The sequence below is a fragment of the Recurvomyces mirabilis genome (assembly GCF_035927965.1).
Source record: "Recurvomyces mirabilis strain CCFEE 5264 chromosome Unknown scaffold_27, whole genome shotgun sequence".
NCBI classification, from domain to species: domain Eukaryota; kingdom Fungi; phylum Ascomycota; class Dothideomycetes; order Mycosphaerellales; family Teratosphaeriaceae; genus Recurvomyces; species Recurvomyces mirabilis.
The window spans coordinates 162,548-179,393 of NW_027041961.1; the positions used below are offsets into that span (position 1 = coordinate 162,548).

Here is a 16,846-nt window from a genome sequence, read left to right on the forward strand (position 1 = left end):
CGCCATGGCGCCAGAACCCACCGGCCAACATCACATCTACACCGGCCGCATAATCCACAGCAAAACCCCCACGGAACTCCAAATCCTCCAACACGGCTCCATCGGCGTCCTCTCCGACGGCACCATAGCATTCCTCCACGACCAGGCCATCTCTCCTGACGACCTTAGAACAAAATACGCCAACGTAGGCTTCTCCCACGCCTCCATAACAATCCTCCCACGCCCCCAATTCCTCTTCCCAGGTTTAATAGACACCCATCTCCACGCCCCACAATGGCCGAACCTAGCCCTAGGAATGGATTCGACGCTCAAGGACTGGATAGAAACCTATACCGATCCGATGGAAGCCTCGTACCATGACACGGAGAAAGCTAAGCGGGTATATCGCGATGTAGTGAAGACGACGTTGAGACTAGGTAGTACGACGGTGGCGTATAACACTACTATGCATGTTGCCGCTACTAACATCCTGACTGATTGTGTGTTGAGGGAGGGACAGAGAGCGATAGTGGGGAAAATGTGCGTGACTACTGGGTCGACAAACGAGAATTGGGAGGCATCTACGCGGGAGTCGTTGAAGGGGTCCGAGGAGTGTGTGCGGTATGTTCGGAAGATGGATCCGGAGGGGAGGTTGGTGAGGCCTTGTGTTCAACCGAGAGGTGGACCGTATTGTCCCCCTGATCTGATGAGAGGGTTGGGAGAGCAGGTGGGGAGGTGGGAGGGGTGTCATGTGGAGGCGCATATGTGTGAGACGGAGGCGGATATAGGTATGTACATCCTCAACCAAAACGCTGTCGAACCCGGAATTTTAGAGAAGCTCATCTCAATTTTATTATTGTAGAGCGAACGCTGGAGCTACATAAGGGTTTTGCTTGCTACAGCGACATGTACCGCGCCCATGGCCTTCTAGCAAACCGCACCATCCTAGCCCACTGCATCCACCTCCAACCAAAGGACATCCAGAACATCGTCGAGACGAAGGCGGGGATAGCCCACAACCCAAATAGCAACACCTGTCTCCGCGACGGCATCTGTCACGTCCGCGACCTCCTGGACTCTGGGATCAAAGTCGGTCTGGGCACGGATTGCTCGGCGGGGTACATGCCGAGTATCCACTCGGCGATGCGGTCGGCGTCGGATGTGTCGCGGCATCTCGCTATGCGGACGGGGGAGGAGAGGTATGTGCTCAAGTTTGAGGAGTTGGTTTATCTGGCTACGATGGGAGGGGCGAATGTTTTGGATATGGAGGAGGAGGTGGGGGGGTTTGGGGTGGGGAAGAGATTTGATGCGTTGGTTGTTGATGTGAGGGATGTGGTTGGGGTGGACGAGTCTTTGTGGGAGGGGGAGGCGGAAGGGGATGCGGAGGCGTTGGTGAGGAAGTGGGTGTTTTGTGGGGATGATGGGAGTATTAGGAAGGTGTTTGTGGATGGGAAGGTGGTTGCGGGACAGGATGTTGCCTAGAGCAGGAGGTTATTCTGCTTAACAAGACTCCGCAAAGGCAAACTTTCAAGTCATCTAGATGTTGTTGGTAGTCCGGGTTCTGCGTGTTTATCCATGCTGCTTGGATTGATGGTCGTTGTTGGGGAAGTACCATGCTGTCCGGTACTGCTGCCCTCCTCTAAATCTTACCCTAATCGTGTCCCCAAGGTCAGCGCTACAATCACTTAATCTAGTGATAGTGTACTCGTAGAAGAGCAGTAATGTTGACGCAGGGGAAGAAGTGAAGATGGTGGCGGAGTGGAGGGCGAAATGAGGCTCAATTCAGGCGATGACGCAGCAGCACACGACGATGTCTCCCACGAGGCGCATACTTTGGAAGCTGTACCACCATTTATTATTCAATCTGTCTGCCTACGCCCATCTGACGTTCACTTATACCAAGCCACAGTAGAGGGACGAGGTGAAATCATGTTTCGAGCTGCCTCAAACCCCATGGACGATGCTATCGGTATGTAGTAGCAGCTACAGCGGCAGCCTCGCACGTGAATACAGCTCGGTACTAACACCCACCACCACCACAGTCAAGGCGACAGATGAGAACCTCACGAGCGAGAACTGGGAGTACATACTTGACGTCTGCGACCGAGTGTCGACCACCCCGGCCGGACCACAACATGCCATCTCCGCCCTCATCAAGCGCCTGGCACATCGAAACGCCAATGTGCAGCTGTATACCCTCGAGCTCGCGAATGCCCTGTCGCAGAACTGTGGCGCCCCGCTGCATCGCGAGTTGGCGTCCAAAGCATTCACAGACAGTCTGCTAAGGCTGGCAGGCGACAGGAATACGCATGGCCAGGTCAAGCAGAAAGTGGTGGAGCGCATGGAGAATTGGACGGAGGAGTTCAGGAACAGTCCCGATCTTGGCATTATGGAGCAGGCGTATGGACGGTTGAGGACACAGCAGCCGGGACTACAGGCACCGAGCAAGCCAGTCAAGCAGCAGATTAGTCACGAGGACAGACGGAAAGAGGAAGAGGAGTTGCAGATGGCCTTGGCGTTGAGTGTACAGGACAAGGCAGCAGCGGCGTCTAGTCCACCGCCGGCGAAGAATGGCGACAACCAGCAGACTCCACAAGCACAACCTGCAGCGCCGCAGGGCACCACAGCCGCGACGGTGAGCAGGGTACGAGCACTCTATGACTTTGCACCGTCCGAGGCCGGCGAGCTAGCCTTCGCCAAGGGTGATATCATCGCGGTGCTGGAGTCGGTATATAAAGATTGGTGGAAGGGTAGCTTGAAAGGACAGACCGGCATCTTCCCACTCAACTATGTTGAAAAGCTACCAGATCCGACGAAAGAGGAATTAGAGCGTGATGCGCAGATGGAGGCGGAGGTGTTTGGCGAGATCAAGAATGTCGAGAAGCTGTTGGCGTTGCTCAGTGTGGGTGAGGGTCGCAGTAGGAGAGGCGTGCGGGAAGAGGAGGAGATTAGTGATTTGTATCAGCGGACATTGAGTATCAGGCCGAAGCTCATTGAGCTGATTGGGAAGTACTCGCAGAAGAAGGGTGAGTTGGAAGTGCGATCTGAACGCGGGTGCATTGCTGACTTTCTATCGTAGATGAATTCACACAGCTAAATGAGAAGTTCATCAAGGCACGCCGTGACTACGAGCATCTGCTTGAGGACTCGATGAAAGCACCGCAACAATATCAGCAGTATCCCGTCAGGTCGCGACAGCCAATGTACCCGCCCCAGCAACAACCACCCTATGGCGGGCCACAACAAGGTCTACCGCAAGGTTATCCTCCTCAGAACGCACCCGCTCAAGGCTATCCGCCGCAAGCACCCTTTGCCGCGCAGAGCCAGCAGCATCTGCCACCACAGCAAGACCCACAACGCTTCTACTCACCCGCACCACCAAACGAAGCACCGGCCCAACATCAACCCGGATATGGAAATCCCTACCCACCACAGGACGGCCCACCCACAGCACAACCAATCAGCGCAGGCCCAGCCCCCTTCCACTTCATCCCAGGCGGCCTCCAAGCCCCACCACCGCAACAACAGCAGCAGCAGCAGCAACAACAACAACTCTCCCCCCAAGACCACACCATCCGCCGCAAACCTAGCCCGCAAGGCCTCCAACCACCCCACCACCTCAGCCCCACCAACGAACCCTACAGCGCCCAACAACAAATGCCCTTCCAAGGCCAGATCCGTCCGGAGAGCATCCACACCCTCAACAGCGGGAACCCGCAAGAACTCGCCACGAGTGGTTATGAGAGTCCGGTGGATAATCGGCATAGTTATCCGCCGGCTCATCAGATGCAGGGGGTAATGCTGCCACCGCCGCAACAACAACAGGTACAGCCTTATCCTCATGACCCTTACGGTGGGCAGCAACAAGCACCACCCCCACCACACCAACAAGCACCCCCACCACCACTCCAACTCCAACAGCAACCCCTCCACAACCACAACGACCGCGACAACCTCCCCTCCCGCCAACGAACCCAAAGCTTCGAATCCCCCACCTCCCTCTACTCCCAACACCAACATCAGCACCCGTCACAGCAGGGTGACAACCCGCCATACTCTGCCGGAGGCGCCGTCCAGTCCGGGATGCCACCACAGCAGCCTTCGGGTCCACCGCCGGGGGTGCCGAGTAGTCCGCAATTTGCCGGTCCGCCACCAGTAGTCGTGCAGCAGCAGCAGTCGGGGGGGTATCAGGCGTATCAGCCTTTTGGGGCCGGTGGGCCACCACAGCTGCAGGGGCAGCAGCAGCAGCAGCAGCAATATCCGGTTGGTGGTGGGGGCGGCGGTGGTGGGGTGGGAGATCCGGGGGATTTCTATAGGTAGTCGATTCGATTTCGATCTGATCTGATTTGACTCGATCAAGTTATGAGCAGATTCCTTCGTCGACACTCGGAAAAAGTGTGGACTTTTTGCGTTTTGAGTGAGGACGTGGGTGGTCGTCAACGAATGCACTTTTTCTGTGGTCAGCTCTGCCTTTGTATAAATAGGAAAGCTATAACCCGCGACTTTGTAAGAGGATGCAGGCAAGACCAGTGCTTTTTCCCGATCCCAAGGGTCTCCGATGTTTCGGGTTTCACCGGCAAGCTGGGTTTGTTGGAGTTGGAAGATGATGTAGGTACAATTGTATAGAGTGCGGGTAGCGTCTATCGATGCGCACTGTAGGAAAACAAATGCCTCCTCCCATTGACATCAACATCAACATCAACATCAACATTAGCATAGCGAGTAAGCTGGACGAAAGTAAGAAGACGCAGAAGACGCCGATGCTCAAGCCCTTCGCTCGTCCATGCCGTTCTCACTCCTCCTCCTCTCCCCCCCTTTCCCTCTCCCCTCCTGCATGTATCCGATCTACAACCCCTCCACATGATCCACCCCCTCCTGCGCATCCATCTCCAGCACCCGCATCCAGAAAAACAACCCTTCCTAAGACTTTTGCTGGTTACTCTGCAAATACTGATAGGCGAAGAAGGCCAACGCGGCTCCCACAAGGACGATCGCATAGACGCCGATGCCTAATCCTGCGGCATCGGTGGAGGATTTCGGGGCGGAGGAGCTCGTTGTGGAGGTTTTCGGGGCCGGGTCGCCTGCCTGTGATCGTGAGGCGAAAGAAGTGGTTAGTTGGGTATGTACTTCCATATCGGGTTGGTAGGGGGACGGATATAAGACGGACCTCTCGCTTGAGATTCCCAATCAGCAGACCCTCGAGGATCTCACGCGCCTCGTCGCTGTGGCCGACGTCTTCAAAGGCCTCGGTGGCATCTTGGCCGCCGACGTCGAGGAGGACTTCTTCGCCACCTCTGCGTTCACAATCACGTGTCAGTATGAATCCTACAACAGCAATATAGTTGCGCCCTTTCTGCTGCTCTTCCCATGGGCCACCTGATTTCCACATCCGGATATAGGGAGTTGCTGGGAGGAGGAGAGAGGCAAGACCTACGGATGCTCATCCACGAAACTGCTGGTATTGTAGACCTTGTCGTGAATCACCATATACACGTCCTTCTTGGACGTATGCTCCGAGACGTCCGAGTAGGTGAATTCCTTCGTTTCCGACATCTTCCTATACTTTCTTTACTCTCCCAGGGTCCGGGCTATGGGGATTGCTCGCGGGTGTCGGCGTTACCGAGGTCGGCGTATTAGATGCTGTACGTAGGTATCGTTCGTCTGTTCGTCTGATCGTTTGACCGGTGATTAATGTGGGTATGTACGAGTCGTAGGTTACGAGCAAGTGCGGTAAGCTGTCAATCAATGCAGGATCAACGGTTGGTTGGTGGGCTGTCGGTTCCCATCCCGCACCGCTTTCACAAGCCGGAAACTTATTTCCCTGCTCAGAACAGAGTTGAGAGTAAAAGGTGGGGCCCGACACGTGATTACGGGGTCCCGACTTTGACACCCGTGTGAAGTGAAGCTCGGTAAGGCCTAGAGTTCATCGGCAGGAACGGATGGCAGAGAAAAAGACGAAAGATGTATCGGATAAAAGAATACAAGCCTCTCGCAAACCTTCCCAGCAACGAAAAGGGCGGGCTGAGTGAGTACACAAACACACCTAGAACCTCTTCCCAAAACGAGAAAAAGAGCAGTCAAGCCTAGGACTATATATGCCAATGCCAAAATGTCCGTTCGGTGGTAAGAATGTTCGAAAGAAGCAGATCGGTCGACTCGTAAAAAGGAAAACGCCATGCCACTCCCGCTCGGAACGTCTCACTCATCGCTTTCACCATTCGCCCTAGACCGTTACACATGACTCCATTCGCTTTCCCATCGCGCGCTCTATTCCTTTCCTCTATCGTTTCCTTCCCTGCCCTTCACCGCCGCCACCCAACAGCCCACAGCACCTCTCCAGACCTCCTCATCCTCTGCGCTGCCGGACCCGAATCGCCTCGCGAGACCTGAACGAGCCGGTAGTGGTACGGCATCAGATGTCCAGTCCAGTCCAGACGGTGCGACGACTCCCCCGAGAGATCTAGATCGAAGCAGCTCCAGAGCTACTGCTGAACTCGTCAGGTCCGCTCTCGTTCGCAAACGTCCCTCTATCCCTAATAATAGTCGTCTTCTCTCAATCTGAGCGAAAAGGTGAAGACCAGCTCAGTTCCCCTTATTCCGCCTCTCCTCCGCCCGCGCAACCCTTGCAGCGCGAACAAGCGGACTAAGAGTAGCCAAGGGCTCAGCCGTCTGTATAAAAGCGTGCTTGTAGAGATGAGAGTCAGCACACACATGGCCTCCACAAAAGCATATAGAGGAACCTCTCACCTTCAACAAATCATGCGCACTAGCCCTCTTCTCCGGATCGACCTTGAGGGCGAAATGTAAGAAATCCTTAAACACCGGACTCAAATTATGTTCCTCTTTAATCGTCGGCGTGCCATTCGTGGCGATCAGATACAACGCCCTCAACGGCGACTCAGTCAGATACGGCGGCTCCCCCTCAATCATCTCAATCGCCATGATGCCCAAGGACCAAATATCGATTTTCCGGCCATACTCCTTCCTTGTCACAACTTCAGGGGCCATCCAGTACGGTGTTCCGACCATAGTCGTGCGCTTCATATGACTCTCGTTTATCTGAGCGCAGAAGCCGAAATCAGTGAGTTTAATATTGCCGTCCAGACTGAGAAGGATATTATCGGATTTGATATCGCGATGGATGACGCCCTTGGAATGCAAGAACTGCAAGCCATGCAACGTCTCCCGCGACACGGCCGAGATCTGGCCTTCGGACATCATGTTAAAAGTGACAACGTCGGTCAGACTGCCGCCCTCCATGTACTCCATCACCACCCACAGATCGCCTCGGACGAGGAAACTGTCCATGAAGTTTACGATGTTCTTGTGCTTGCTGTCGCGCATGACCATGATTTCGTTGATGATCAGGTCTTTCTTTGGCTGCTGCTCCAGGTTCATCTGCTTGATGGCGACGCATTTATTCGTGCCGACCTCGTAGGCGGTGTAGACCCCTCCGGATGCGCCCTGCCCGATCTTCACAAGGTTCCTATACTTCTTCGTCGGGTCCTGGGGGCTGCAGATGTGTTGTAGTTTGCTGATGATTTCGGCGTTGGTGATGGATTGTCGTGGTCGGTTCCGAGGCCTGGGTGCTGGTCCCATCTTCGAGTCCGGCTGTATCTGTCTCTGATCCGGCATGGGTGGAGCTTGCTGGACTTGTGGTGCGACGTTCTGCTGCTTCTGTGATACTGATCGATCCAGACTTTGCTGCTTTAATGCTTGTTGAGCGGCCTTCATGGCTTGCTCTTGTTGTTGCTGGTACTGGTGGGGAGAGCTGACAGGAGATGATTGTTGATACTGCTGTGCCGGGCCTGTATTGGCTCTACTTCTGCTTTGAGAGGATGGTGAGACTTCGCTGACTGCGGGTGGAGCATAACGCACAGGAGGCAGACCATCATCTGTACCAGCTCGTTCTCTTTGCGAACTCGGCACACCTGGTGCAGCTCGCTGTGGCATCATGTTCGGCGCACCGGGCGCTTTGGGTGCTGGTCGTAGCGGAAGCATGTTGTTGCCATTTGCTTGTGCGGGAGTGCCTCCAGGAGTCATCAGGCCAAGTCCTTGCATTCCTTTGGGTACTGGAGGCGGCGCTCGTGGGTTTTCAAAGCTCTCGCCTTCATTCTTAGGGAAGCGCGGACTTGCTGGAGGACTCAGTACTTGACCATATGCTCCGCCAGGGCTGACACCACCTGGCGATACTCCTTGCGGCGCCAGCCCCATTTGCGGACTATCCGCGGCGTGTGCGTGGTCGAATTTGTGATAGGCGTAGTCATCACTGCCCCGATCGTTGTTTTCGTTGTAGAATGTAACGACATCAATGATAGCCTGTGGGTTCTTCTTTTGCTCCTGCTCGGTAATGCCATTGGCTTGCAATGTTCTCTGCCACTCCTTAGGTAGGCCCTAGGATATTATTAGTATCGCGTATGAAGTGGATAGTCAGAAGAAGCAAAGACGATGGTGAAACCGCATCTAGCAGGATCGTCCGCATTGCAACCAGATGACAGGATATCTTGACATATATGTGGATTGAACTCACAGTGAACTCGCCAGTCTCTTGATCATATCCAACATGCGTCACATGCACAGGATTCTCCGGAGCAGATATCGCAGGTCTCCGCGGCGACGATAAGTTGAAGAAGCTCGAGAACCCACTTTTCTTCTTCAGCACCTTACTATCCTTCGCTTCATCACTATACCTCTGTCGCGGATTTACCAGCCCACTCAACCCACTCCTCTGCTGCGGAATATCGTCCATCTTCCTACCGGTGGCCACCAAGCTCTGCGACAGCCTCACAGCCGGATTGGCGGCGGCTAGATGAGTGCCGTGTGTGCTACTACTGGGTCGCGGTGTTGGTCGTGTGGGCGCAATGATGGGGTCCGGTATTTGTGAGAGGGTGCGGGTGGTGGATGGGAGGGCGGACTGAGGTTGCGCAGACCCACTATCGATGGAGTAAGGGACGGAGTTGAAGCTGTTGATGACGGCCGCGCTGTCGAAGCGGGAGCCAAGGAGATCGGTCGAGCTCTTTTCCGTTACGGAGAAGCGAGGATGGTGGTTGGAAGTGTATGCTTTGCTGTTCTGGCTTGCCGCGGCCCAACCTGCGTCCAATGTCGGGCTCCGGCTGTGCACCGGCGATAGGGCGTGGGCGCTGTACCGATTGTGGATGTGAGCAGAAGGGGCACTGCGGAGGATGTGTTGTTTGGGTTGGCTATCGTCGCTGGGGGTGGAGGTCAAGGTAGCCGGTGGTGCTCGTTTGGTCAGGCGGCGTCGGTCGTTGGCGTGGGATTGTCTATCGGTTGGCACTTCGCTCATGGCGCCCGCGCGCTCACGTGCATTGCTCGTGCCGTCCTTCACACGCTATGGCGCAATATGTCGGTAGAGAAGTGGGCAGGCCGAGCTGTAGCATATACGGTCGATACAGAAGCCTTGTTATTAGTCAAATGTCAAAGCAGGCATATCAGATACGCGTTTGCGAAGCTGGACGAGCCGGTTCTTCCAACTCAAAGTTGGCGGCGGCAGCGCTGACCCGCCCCTCTCCCACGCGACGTTGGCAAGCCTTAAAGCCACATGCACGCCGGACCACAACCCTACGCATTGATTTTATCCTAAACAAACTATCACTGCCATTCGATGGCCCTACATGATCGCTCGTACACACAACAGCACGCGAGTAGAGCATCGAATTTGAAGTGATGGTAGGACGTCCATACCACGTGCTGGACTCCAATAATGAAGGAGGGGTCTGCCCAAAGTCTACCGGGATCAGTTCAATCACGTTTTCCCGTTTGCGAGCCGCTGAGCACCTCGTCTCTCGCGCAAGCGTGGACCGCCTCATCCTGCAGCATATGATTCGGCCGTCATACAGCCACCCACCGGATGCCAGTCCTGGTCCTGGTCCATGTGCAGCGACCTCTGTTATAGCTATGCCATGTCGTCCCTGATGCAGAGGTACCGGAACGTCCATTCAAAGGGAAACAAGCAATCCTGCATCTACTTGGATCATGAGGATCTTATGCACGGATAAGTTGGCTCGATATCTTCGTTAGCGGCACTTTCCAATCTTGATCCTTCATCTCGAAGGCGGTCACAGCACTCCGATCAGCCATGTCAATTGCGCTGCTGCCTCCGCCTCTTTCTTGACGATATCCAGAACCATTGCTTATCAGCACCGCCCTCACTCGATATTACAGTCTCATAGCTGGTCTGAGACTCAGACTCGCATTGCCGCCATCTCGTCCTTATGGAAAGACACACTTGGACATCGCAATCCACCATAGTGACTCCTGGGTCCGCCCCGATTGCCCCCAATGCTTGGTCGCTGATGTCTCTGACTGCGTACAGACCTAATTAGGTTATAGAACGTCGCAAACTCTGTGCGTATGTTCGCCAAGATCTATAAGACGACCGACAATAGACTTCTGCTCCTCGTGTGAGTGGCCGGGATGAAGATGAACCGTATGAGCCCGTCACCTTTCCCGCCACGTGCAAGTCGGCTTCCACCGCTGAAGCTCGATAAGTGTCCTCTAGTCTGACCGGCTGCTCGGGGATATAAGTCTCTACGACACATTCGACGAACGCTACATCAGGATCTGCTCGGATCGCAGCCAGAGTCGCATCGTGATGTCGAAAGCCGAATAGTACAGAACGTCCATAATGTTGTCGAAGACTTTGCTCGTATGTGTGTCAAGATCGACGGCGTGGCCGACAGTCGCCTTGTGCTGTCCATAATCGACGTGTGGGCGCAGGGAAAACGACATACCCACCAGGGTCTTTGCGTTCCTCCGCGAGGTCGACGTGGTATAACGGAGCTTAGTGAGGGTCTGTCCAGGGCGCGGTAAGGTCAAGGAGCTTGAAGGTGGGCAACTGACGGTAACGATATATGTGTGTTGCGATGATATCATGGATCTTGACAATATATGCTGCCCACAATGCCAGTAAAAGAGTAGCAAGAGCTGCTATCTCTGCCAGTCTTCGATACATCTCACTGAGGTCGTTGCTTGATCTTTCGTCTTCGCTCAGCCTGTATCATACTCTGAAGGTGACGGTGAACAGATGTTCTCAAGCCAAGTCATGTCAATTGTAGTTGCAGCTGGATACGTGTCCATGTGAAAACCCATCGATGCTTTGGAGAATAGATCATTTAACACTGCAGGTACCCATGGAAAATGATACGATACGGATCAAATGCAGCCGGATCATGGGTTTCGGATCCCATCATACATTCGACGAGCATGGTGGTTGAACGATGTTCATGTGCGAAAAGTGATACATTACGTTTCCGACGGCTGCTCGCTTAGAACTACTAACGGGAACTATTACTGCGCAAAGCGGAAGTGTCTGCCTGCAGTAGGGCTATTTGAGACTGTTCATCACCAGATATCTACTGCACATCGTCATCTTACAGGAAAACACACACGTATTGGCCGCCTGTACCTCACCATCGATGCTTGGTTACAGCTTATTAGCACAACATCTCCGCGATGCTCCGATGTATTGCAGAGAAGACGCATCTGAAGCCTTCGTGGATACGTCCACGATCTGTGTAGTCTCTCTTGCAGCGGAGGTGGAAAACGGCAGCTACACTTTTATGACCAAGACATGCCAAGTACGTCTGCAGGCATGTAGGGTTCTGGACACGGTGCCAAGGACTCGCGGAATAGAAACCTCGTAACCTCCTTGTATGCTTGTATGCGCGGGGCTGCGCGAGCTGCGTGATACCAAGAGAACGGGTAGACAGTCGGTAGGTGCGACGCGAGGTTCCACGTGTGTTGGATGTGCTCATAAGGCTTTGCTCTCCTGACTTTGCAGAGTCCCTCACATCTCGGCTGCATACTGCTAAAGAGCTCATCTCGACGGCGCCAGTGGATCTGAAGTTACTATGACGGCCTTCGATACCTCGCCCGATCCTGCGGACTGGGAGAAGCACACCAACGCGCGCGAAGAGACCGTCCACGAAGCTGCGGATCGCGGACATGCAGCCACTGACAGGTGAGTGTCTTGTGATGTTGTTCGGGCAATACCTACTCATACGGCAGCGCAGATATGGCAACGCGCTCGTACACTTTGATCCTGCTGCTGAGCGGAAGTTGAGATGGAAGATCGATCTGTACATCATACCTACGATCTCACTTCTATATTTGTTCGCATTCATCGATAGGGCAAATATTGGTCAGCTTCATCCAACATCACTGTAGACATATTGACTAACAAGTGAGTAGGAAATGCAAAGATTGCTGGCTTCGATCGTGATCTCAAGCTCAAAGGTTATGGTAAGATATCATCGACAAGCCCGTCCCGCCGAATGCTAATCTCGCTCAAGACTACAACATTATCCTCAGCATCTTCTATGTTTCCTACATCATCTTCGAGATCCCGGCCAACATGCTGTGCAAGAAGCTTGGACCTGGCTGGTTTATCCCGACTACCAGTTTGCTATTCGGTATCTGCAGCTTTGGCACGGCCTTTGTCAAGACTCGAGCTCAGGCATGCGGCGTGAGGTTCCTGCTTGGCATCTTCGAGGCTGGCATGTTGCCTGGAGTATGCATCTTTTGGAGAATCCACCGGAGTGTCACTCGTGCTGACGTATGTCTAGATCGCCTACTACTTGAGCCGCTGGTATCGCAGGAGTGAACTCGCTTTCCGCTTGTCGCTGTACATTGTCATGGCGCCCCTCGCAGGAGCCTTTGGTGGCCTCATCGCATCCGGGATCCTCACCCGGGACAGTATTGGCAGCCTCAGAACGTGGCGCATGATCTTTGTGGTTGAGGGTAGGCGATTTGACTCCCCATGGCTTGAGACTGTGGGAACTAAGCTGACGGCCCACACAGGTATCATCACGTGCGGTCTAGCTCTAATTTCCTTCTTGACGTTGACGGATCGGCCGGCAACCGCTCGATGGCTGTCCCAAGAAGAGCGCGATCTTGCGATTGCTCGGGTGAAGTCTGAGCGTGTTGGCGTGACAGAAGTCCTGGACGAGATCGATACTGCGAAGACCTTGCGTGGAATCTTCAAGTGAGTCTCGTCTGATCGGATCCTCTAATTGTATGTTTTACTGACGTCTTCATCCAGTCCCGTGACACTTGGGACATCCCTCATCTTCCTTCTCGACAATGTCACCGTGCAAGGCTTGGCTTTCTTCCTTCCAACCATCATTCGCACCATCTACCCGAAGAATACTGTGGTCTACCAGCAACTACGCACAGTCCCGCCATATATGTAAGTACCATAAACCGGACCCCTGTGCGAGACATCGATGGGTGCATACTGATACCCCTTGCAGTATTGGCGGCTTCTTCACCGTACTGTTCTGCTTCATCTCCTGGCGCATTGATCGAAGGCAGATCATCTTTATCGCTTCTGCGCCGTTAGTCATGATTGGTAATACTCGGTTCTGGGACCATAGGCCGAAGTGACACTCAGCTAACCATTGTTCAGGCTACATCATGTTCCTCGCCTCGGAAGAAGCACTTACTCGCTACGGCGCGACATTCCTCATCACAGCCGGTGCCTTCTCGTATGGCGCTCTATGTAACGCTCAGGTCTCAGCCAACGTCGTCACCGATACTGCTCGTGCGTCAGCAATCGGGACGAACGTCATGTTCGGCAACATCGGCGGGCTTATCAGTACCTGGGCATTCTTGCCTTTCGATGCACCTAACTACCACATTGGCAATGGTCTCAATCTTGCAACCAGCAGCGCAATGTTCCTTGTCAGTATACTGGTCCTTTTCTGGATGAAGTGGAACAACAAGGTCAGGGAGAGTAAGGACGTCGATGCTGAGCTGGCCAAAGTGGAGACGAGGACGATGCAGGATCTCGACTGGAAGCATCCGTCTTTCAGGTGGCGGCCGTGAGTCACAGCTACCCAAGGTGAGGCTTCCGGCAGTGGGAAAGAGGCACGCTGATAATGCTCGGCGTCAATCTTTTCTTTTACAAATAACAAGCCAACTGTTCTCTAGGAGATGACGATTGAACCCCCATAATGGCGTACCATGGAACAGTTTCAACTCGAGCCGACTGCTAGTCCCAACAGCTTTGCAAGTGTAATGAAGCCTTCCTCGTGCTCTTCGATGACCAAATCAGCTATATCCTCGTGCTGTAGCTCGGGGTTCTTCTCCTCCAATGGCCTGTTGAGATATATGGTGCGAAACCTACAGGCCTTTGCTCCTTGCAAATCGCCCAGATGTGCAGCTACAAGCGCGCTTTCGTCGGGTCTCACACCAAGTCTCTCGCTCGCGCCAAGATAGACCTTCGGATTCGGCTTGAAGGAGTCGAACATGTCAGCGGAAAACACATGAGTAAAGGGGATTTTGCTGTGGGCGACCAGGGACTGCAGCAAGTCGTTATAGGTATTTCTCAGGGCCACCATGGTGGCTTTACTGTTCAGTAGACTCAGACCACGACAGGTGTCAGGCCATGGAGGTAGGCGGTGCCAGACACGGCCAAGATGGTCCAGCTGTACGTCGTAGAATAGAGAGCCTTTTTCGGCTTGACCCTTTTTGTTCAGTTTGATGAGGCCACGACCTGCCAGTAGCGTGCGTAAGGACTCGATGCGTCGTAGATCAACCTCTCTCCAATCCACGCTACCGTGCTTCGCCTTGCTTTCCCTGATGAAATCGTCCTTGGATTCGTTCCATTTCTGCTTGACAATCAATCCTTCCCGCTAGCAGATCTCTTGTCACTATATGCTCACTCACCCCGCCAAGCTCGAACCACTGCTCGTACGTCTGGGAGAATTAGCTCATGTTCCGACCCTCGCCTGAGTTGACGAGTTGACCAGATTGTACCATCTGCGTCGCTTTCGTACGGACTTCACTATCGATCAAAGACAGGCCTTGCTCGTCAAGTGCGTCTTTAGCAGCAAGCCACAGTTCATCTGCTACTGGTTCCCGCTGCACCACAGATGTGCCAAATACGTCGAAGAAAAGGAGACGCAGATGTGGTAGAGATGCCATGCTTGGTGCTTTGATGGTATTGTGGAGGGCAACGCGAAGCTTGACGAGAACGGCATCATTCGAGTGAGCATACGAACAGCTTTATATCGGTCCATCCCGGACGAGTCCAGGTTGGCCACGCGCTACAACAGCCTCCTTGTACTGTTATGTCCTACGCAGATTATGAGAGATCGCCTGGAGTATCTCGGCTGTCGGCAAGCAGCCCTAGGCATGATTGATGCCAGCACGCCATCTCCATCCTCTCCTGCTGCCGCCGGCCGCGGGTCAATCGATAGACGAGAGCCCATTATGTAGCTTCCTCGGCATGCGCTACATCATCATTCATTCGTATATCAGCAGTGTGCATAGAAGATGGCAGTTGATCAGCAACGTGCAGCCACAAATGGTCCCAACGAGGCAACAACCAAGAAAAGGCTAATTCTGAATGCCTTCGTCAAGACATGTATACCTCGCCATGGAAAGATCCGTTCAGTCCTAAGCTGATCGATAACAGGCTCTGGCCATCAGAGTCCTGGTCTATGGCGCCACCTAGAGGACGAATCGACCAACTTCAATTCTGTAAAGCATTGGACCGATCTAGCTAAGCTGCTCGAGGATGGCCACTTCCGTGGCATGTTCATAGCGGATGTGCTTGGTGGATATGATGTGTACGGAGGCCCAAAGAACCTTGCATCGGCGATCAAGTCAGGAGCACAATGGCCTGTGAACGAGCCGCTAGCTATGGTTTCAGCCATGGCAGCAGCAACCAAGAGTATAGGCTTCGGCGTGACTGTCTCGACCAGCTACGAGCAGCCGTACCATTTAGCTCGTCGTCTGAGTACTCTGGACCATCTCACAGGAGGAATGAGAGTAAGTGTTATCAAAGCCCGTCAAAGCTGATCAGGCTAGGTAGAGTTGGCTGGAACGTCGTTGCAGGGTACCTTGACTCCGCAGCCCGCAACCTCACAAACGGAAAGCCACAAGCAGACCATGATGAGCGCTATGCTGTTTGTGAGGAGTACATGGATGTTGTATACAAGCTTTGGAACTCCTCATGGCGGACCGACGCTGTCGAACTGAACCGTAAGACCGGGGTCTATACCGATCCTACGCTTGTACGAGAGATTAATCACCAGGGCAAATACTTCCAGATTCCTGGTCCACACTTCTGTCAGTACTCACCGCAGCCGACACCAGTCATTATGCAAGCAGGCACTAGTCGAGCTGGAAAAATCTTTGCCTCCAAGCATGGGGAGGCTATATTCGTGTCTGCACATAGTCCGACCGCTGTTGCGAAAAGTATCGCAGACATCCGCCAACAAGCTGCCGAACGTGGTCGTGATCCGGCCTCCATCAAATTTCTAGCGAAGTTCTGCCCTATCCTTGGTCGTACGCAGGAAGAGGCAGAAGACAAATACAAGGACTATCTGAAGTATGGCGACTACGACGGCGCTCTAGCACTTTTCGGGGGTTGGACTGGCGTTGATATGGCGCCTTATGCTGAGGACGAAGAGCTACGGTATGTTGACAGCAATGCTATAAAGTCGTACATCGAAGACCTGATTAAAGTTGCGCCTGACATCAACGGTGGTAAGTGGACCAAGCGGACACTGGCAGAGCATATCATGGTAGGGGGCCTGGGAGCCACGAGCATCGGCACTCCCGAGACGGTCGCGGATGAAATGGAGCGATGGGTTCGAGAAGGTGATGTGGATGGGTTCAATATTGTACGTTCACCCACACGCCTTACACAAATATCATGGCTAACCGTCTTAGGCGTACGCTGTCTTCCCTGCCACGTTCAGGGACACAATTGACATGCTCGGACCGGAGCTTCAAAGACGTCGTATTTTCTGGCATGATTTCCACGTTCCTGGTGGCACGTATCGATAGAATCTATACGAGTTGCAAGGGCAGCATGAACCACTACATGACCATCCGG

At 53.7% G+C, this 16,846-nt stretch overlaps 7 protein-coding genes across 7 annotated transcripts; 4 read left to right on the forward strand and 3 right to left on the reverse strand.

Annotated features, from left to right (window-relative positions):
• Positions 1 to 4: 4 nt before the first annotated feature.
• Positions 5 to 1,461, forward strand: LTS14_008756 (uncharacterized protein; the record flags this gene model as incomplete). Its single annotated transcript, XM_064841442.1, has 2 exons — positions 5 to 767; positions 842 to 1,461. The coding sequence occupies 2 exons, from the start codon at positions 5 to 7 to the stop codon at positions 1,459 to 1,461; spliced, it is 1,383 nt and encodes a 460-aa protein (XP_064690933.1).
• A 447-nt stretch (positions 1,462 to 1,908) lies between these two features.
• Positions 1,909 to 4,299, forward strand: HSE1 (ESCRT-0 subunit protein hse1; the record flags this gene model as incomplete). Its single annotated transcript, XM_064841443.1, has 3 exons — positions 1,909 to 1,948; positions 2,022 to 3,005; positions 3,059 to 4,299. The coding sequence occupies 3 exons, from the start codon at positions 1,909 to 1,911 to the stop codon at positions 4,297 to 4,299; spliced, it is 2,265 nt and encodes a 754-aa protein (XP_064690934.1).
• Positions 4,300 to 4,899: 600 nt separating this feature from the next.
• LTS14_008758 (uncharacterized protein) lies at positions 4,900 to 5,532 on the reverse strand (the record flags this gene model as incomplete). The annotated part of the gene is made up of 3 exons (XM_064841444.1): positions 4,900 to 5,064; positions 5,147 to 5,273; positions 5,414 to 5,532. 3 exons carry the CDS (start codon positions 5,530 to 5,532, stop codon positions 4,900 to 4,902), a joined length of 411 nt encoding a protein of 136 aa, XP_064690935.1.
• Positions 5,533 to 6,561: 1,029 nt separating this feature from the next.
• On the reverse strand, positions 6,562 to 9,283 carry STE20 (signal transducing kinase of the PAK; the record flags this gene model as incomplete). The annotated part of the gene is made up of 3 exons (XM_064841445.1): positions 6,562 to 6,648; positions 6,727 to 8,373; positions 8,510 to 9,283. The coding sequence occupies 3 exons, from the start codon at positions 9,281 to 9,283 to the stop codon at positions 6,562 to 6,564; spliced, it is 2,508 nt and encodes an 835-aa protein (XP_064690936.1).
• A 2,566-nt stretch (positions 9,284 to 11,849) lies between these two features.
• LTS14_008760 (uncharacterized protein) lies at positions 11,850 to 13,824 on the forward strand (the record flags this gene model as incomplete). The annotated part of the gene is made up of 9 exons (XM_064841446.1): positions 11,850 to 11,959; positions 12,012 to 12,139; positions 12,190 to 12,240; positions 12,291 to 12,508; positions 12,564 to 12,738; positions 12,799 to 12,982; positions 13,040 to 13,186; positions 13,251 to 13,348; positions 13,406 to 13,824. The coding sequence occupies 9 exons, from the start codon at positions 11,850 to 11,852 to the stop codon at positions 13,822 to 13,824; spliced, it is 1,530 nt and encodes a 509-aa protein (XP_064690937.1).
• Positions 13,825 to 13,973: 149 nt separating this feature from the next.
• On the reverse strand, positions 13,974 to 14,925 carry LTS14_008761 (uncharacterized protein; the record flags this gene model as incomplete). The annotated part of the gene is made up of 3 exons (XM_064841447.1): positions 13,974 to 14,609; positions 14,668 to 14,697; positions 14,758 to 14,925. 3 exons carry the CDS (start codon positions 14,923 to 14,925, stop codon positions 13,974 to 13,976), a joined length of 834 nt encoding a protein of 277 aa, XP_064690938.1.
• A 695-nt stretch (positions 14,926 to 15,620) lies between these two features.
• Positions 15,621 to 16,797, forward strand: LTS14_008762 (uncharacterized protein; the record flags this gene model as incomplete). The annotated part of the gene is made up of 3 exons (XM_064841448.1): positions 15,621 to 15,774; positions 15,841 to 16,631; positions 16,681 to 16,797. 3 exons carry the CDS (start codon positions 15,621 to 15,623, stop codon positions 16,795 to 16,797), a joined length of 1,062 nt encoding a protein of 353 aa, XP_064690939.1.
• Positions 16,798 to 16,846: the final 49 nt, after the last annotated feature.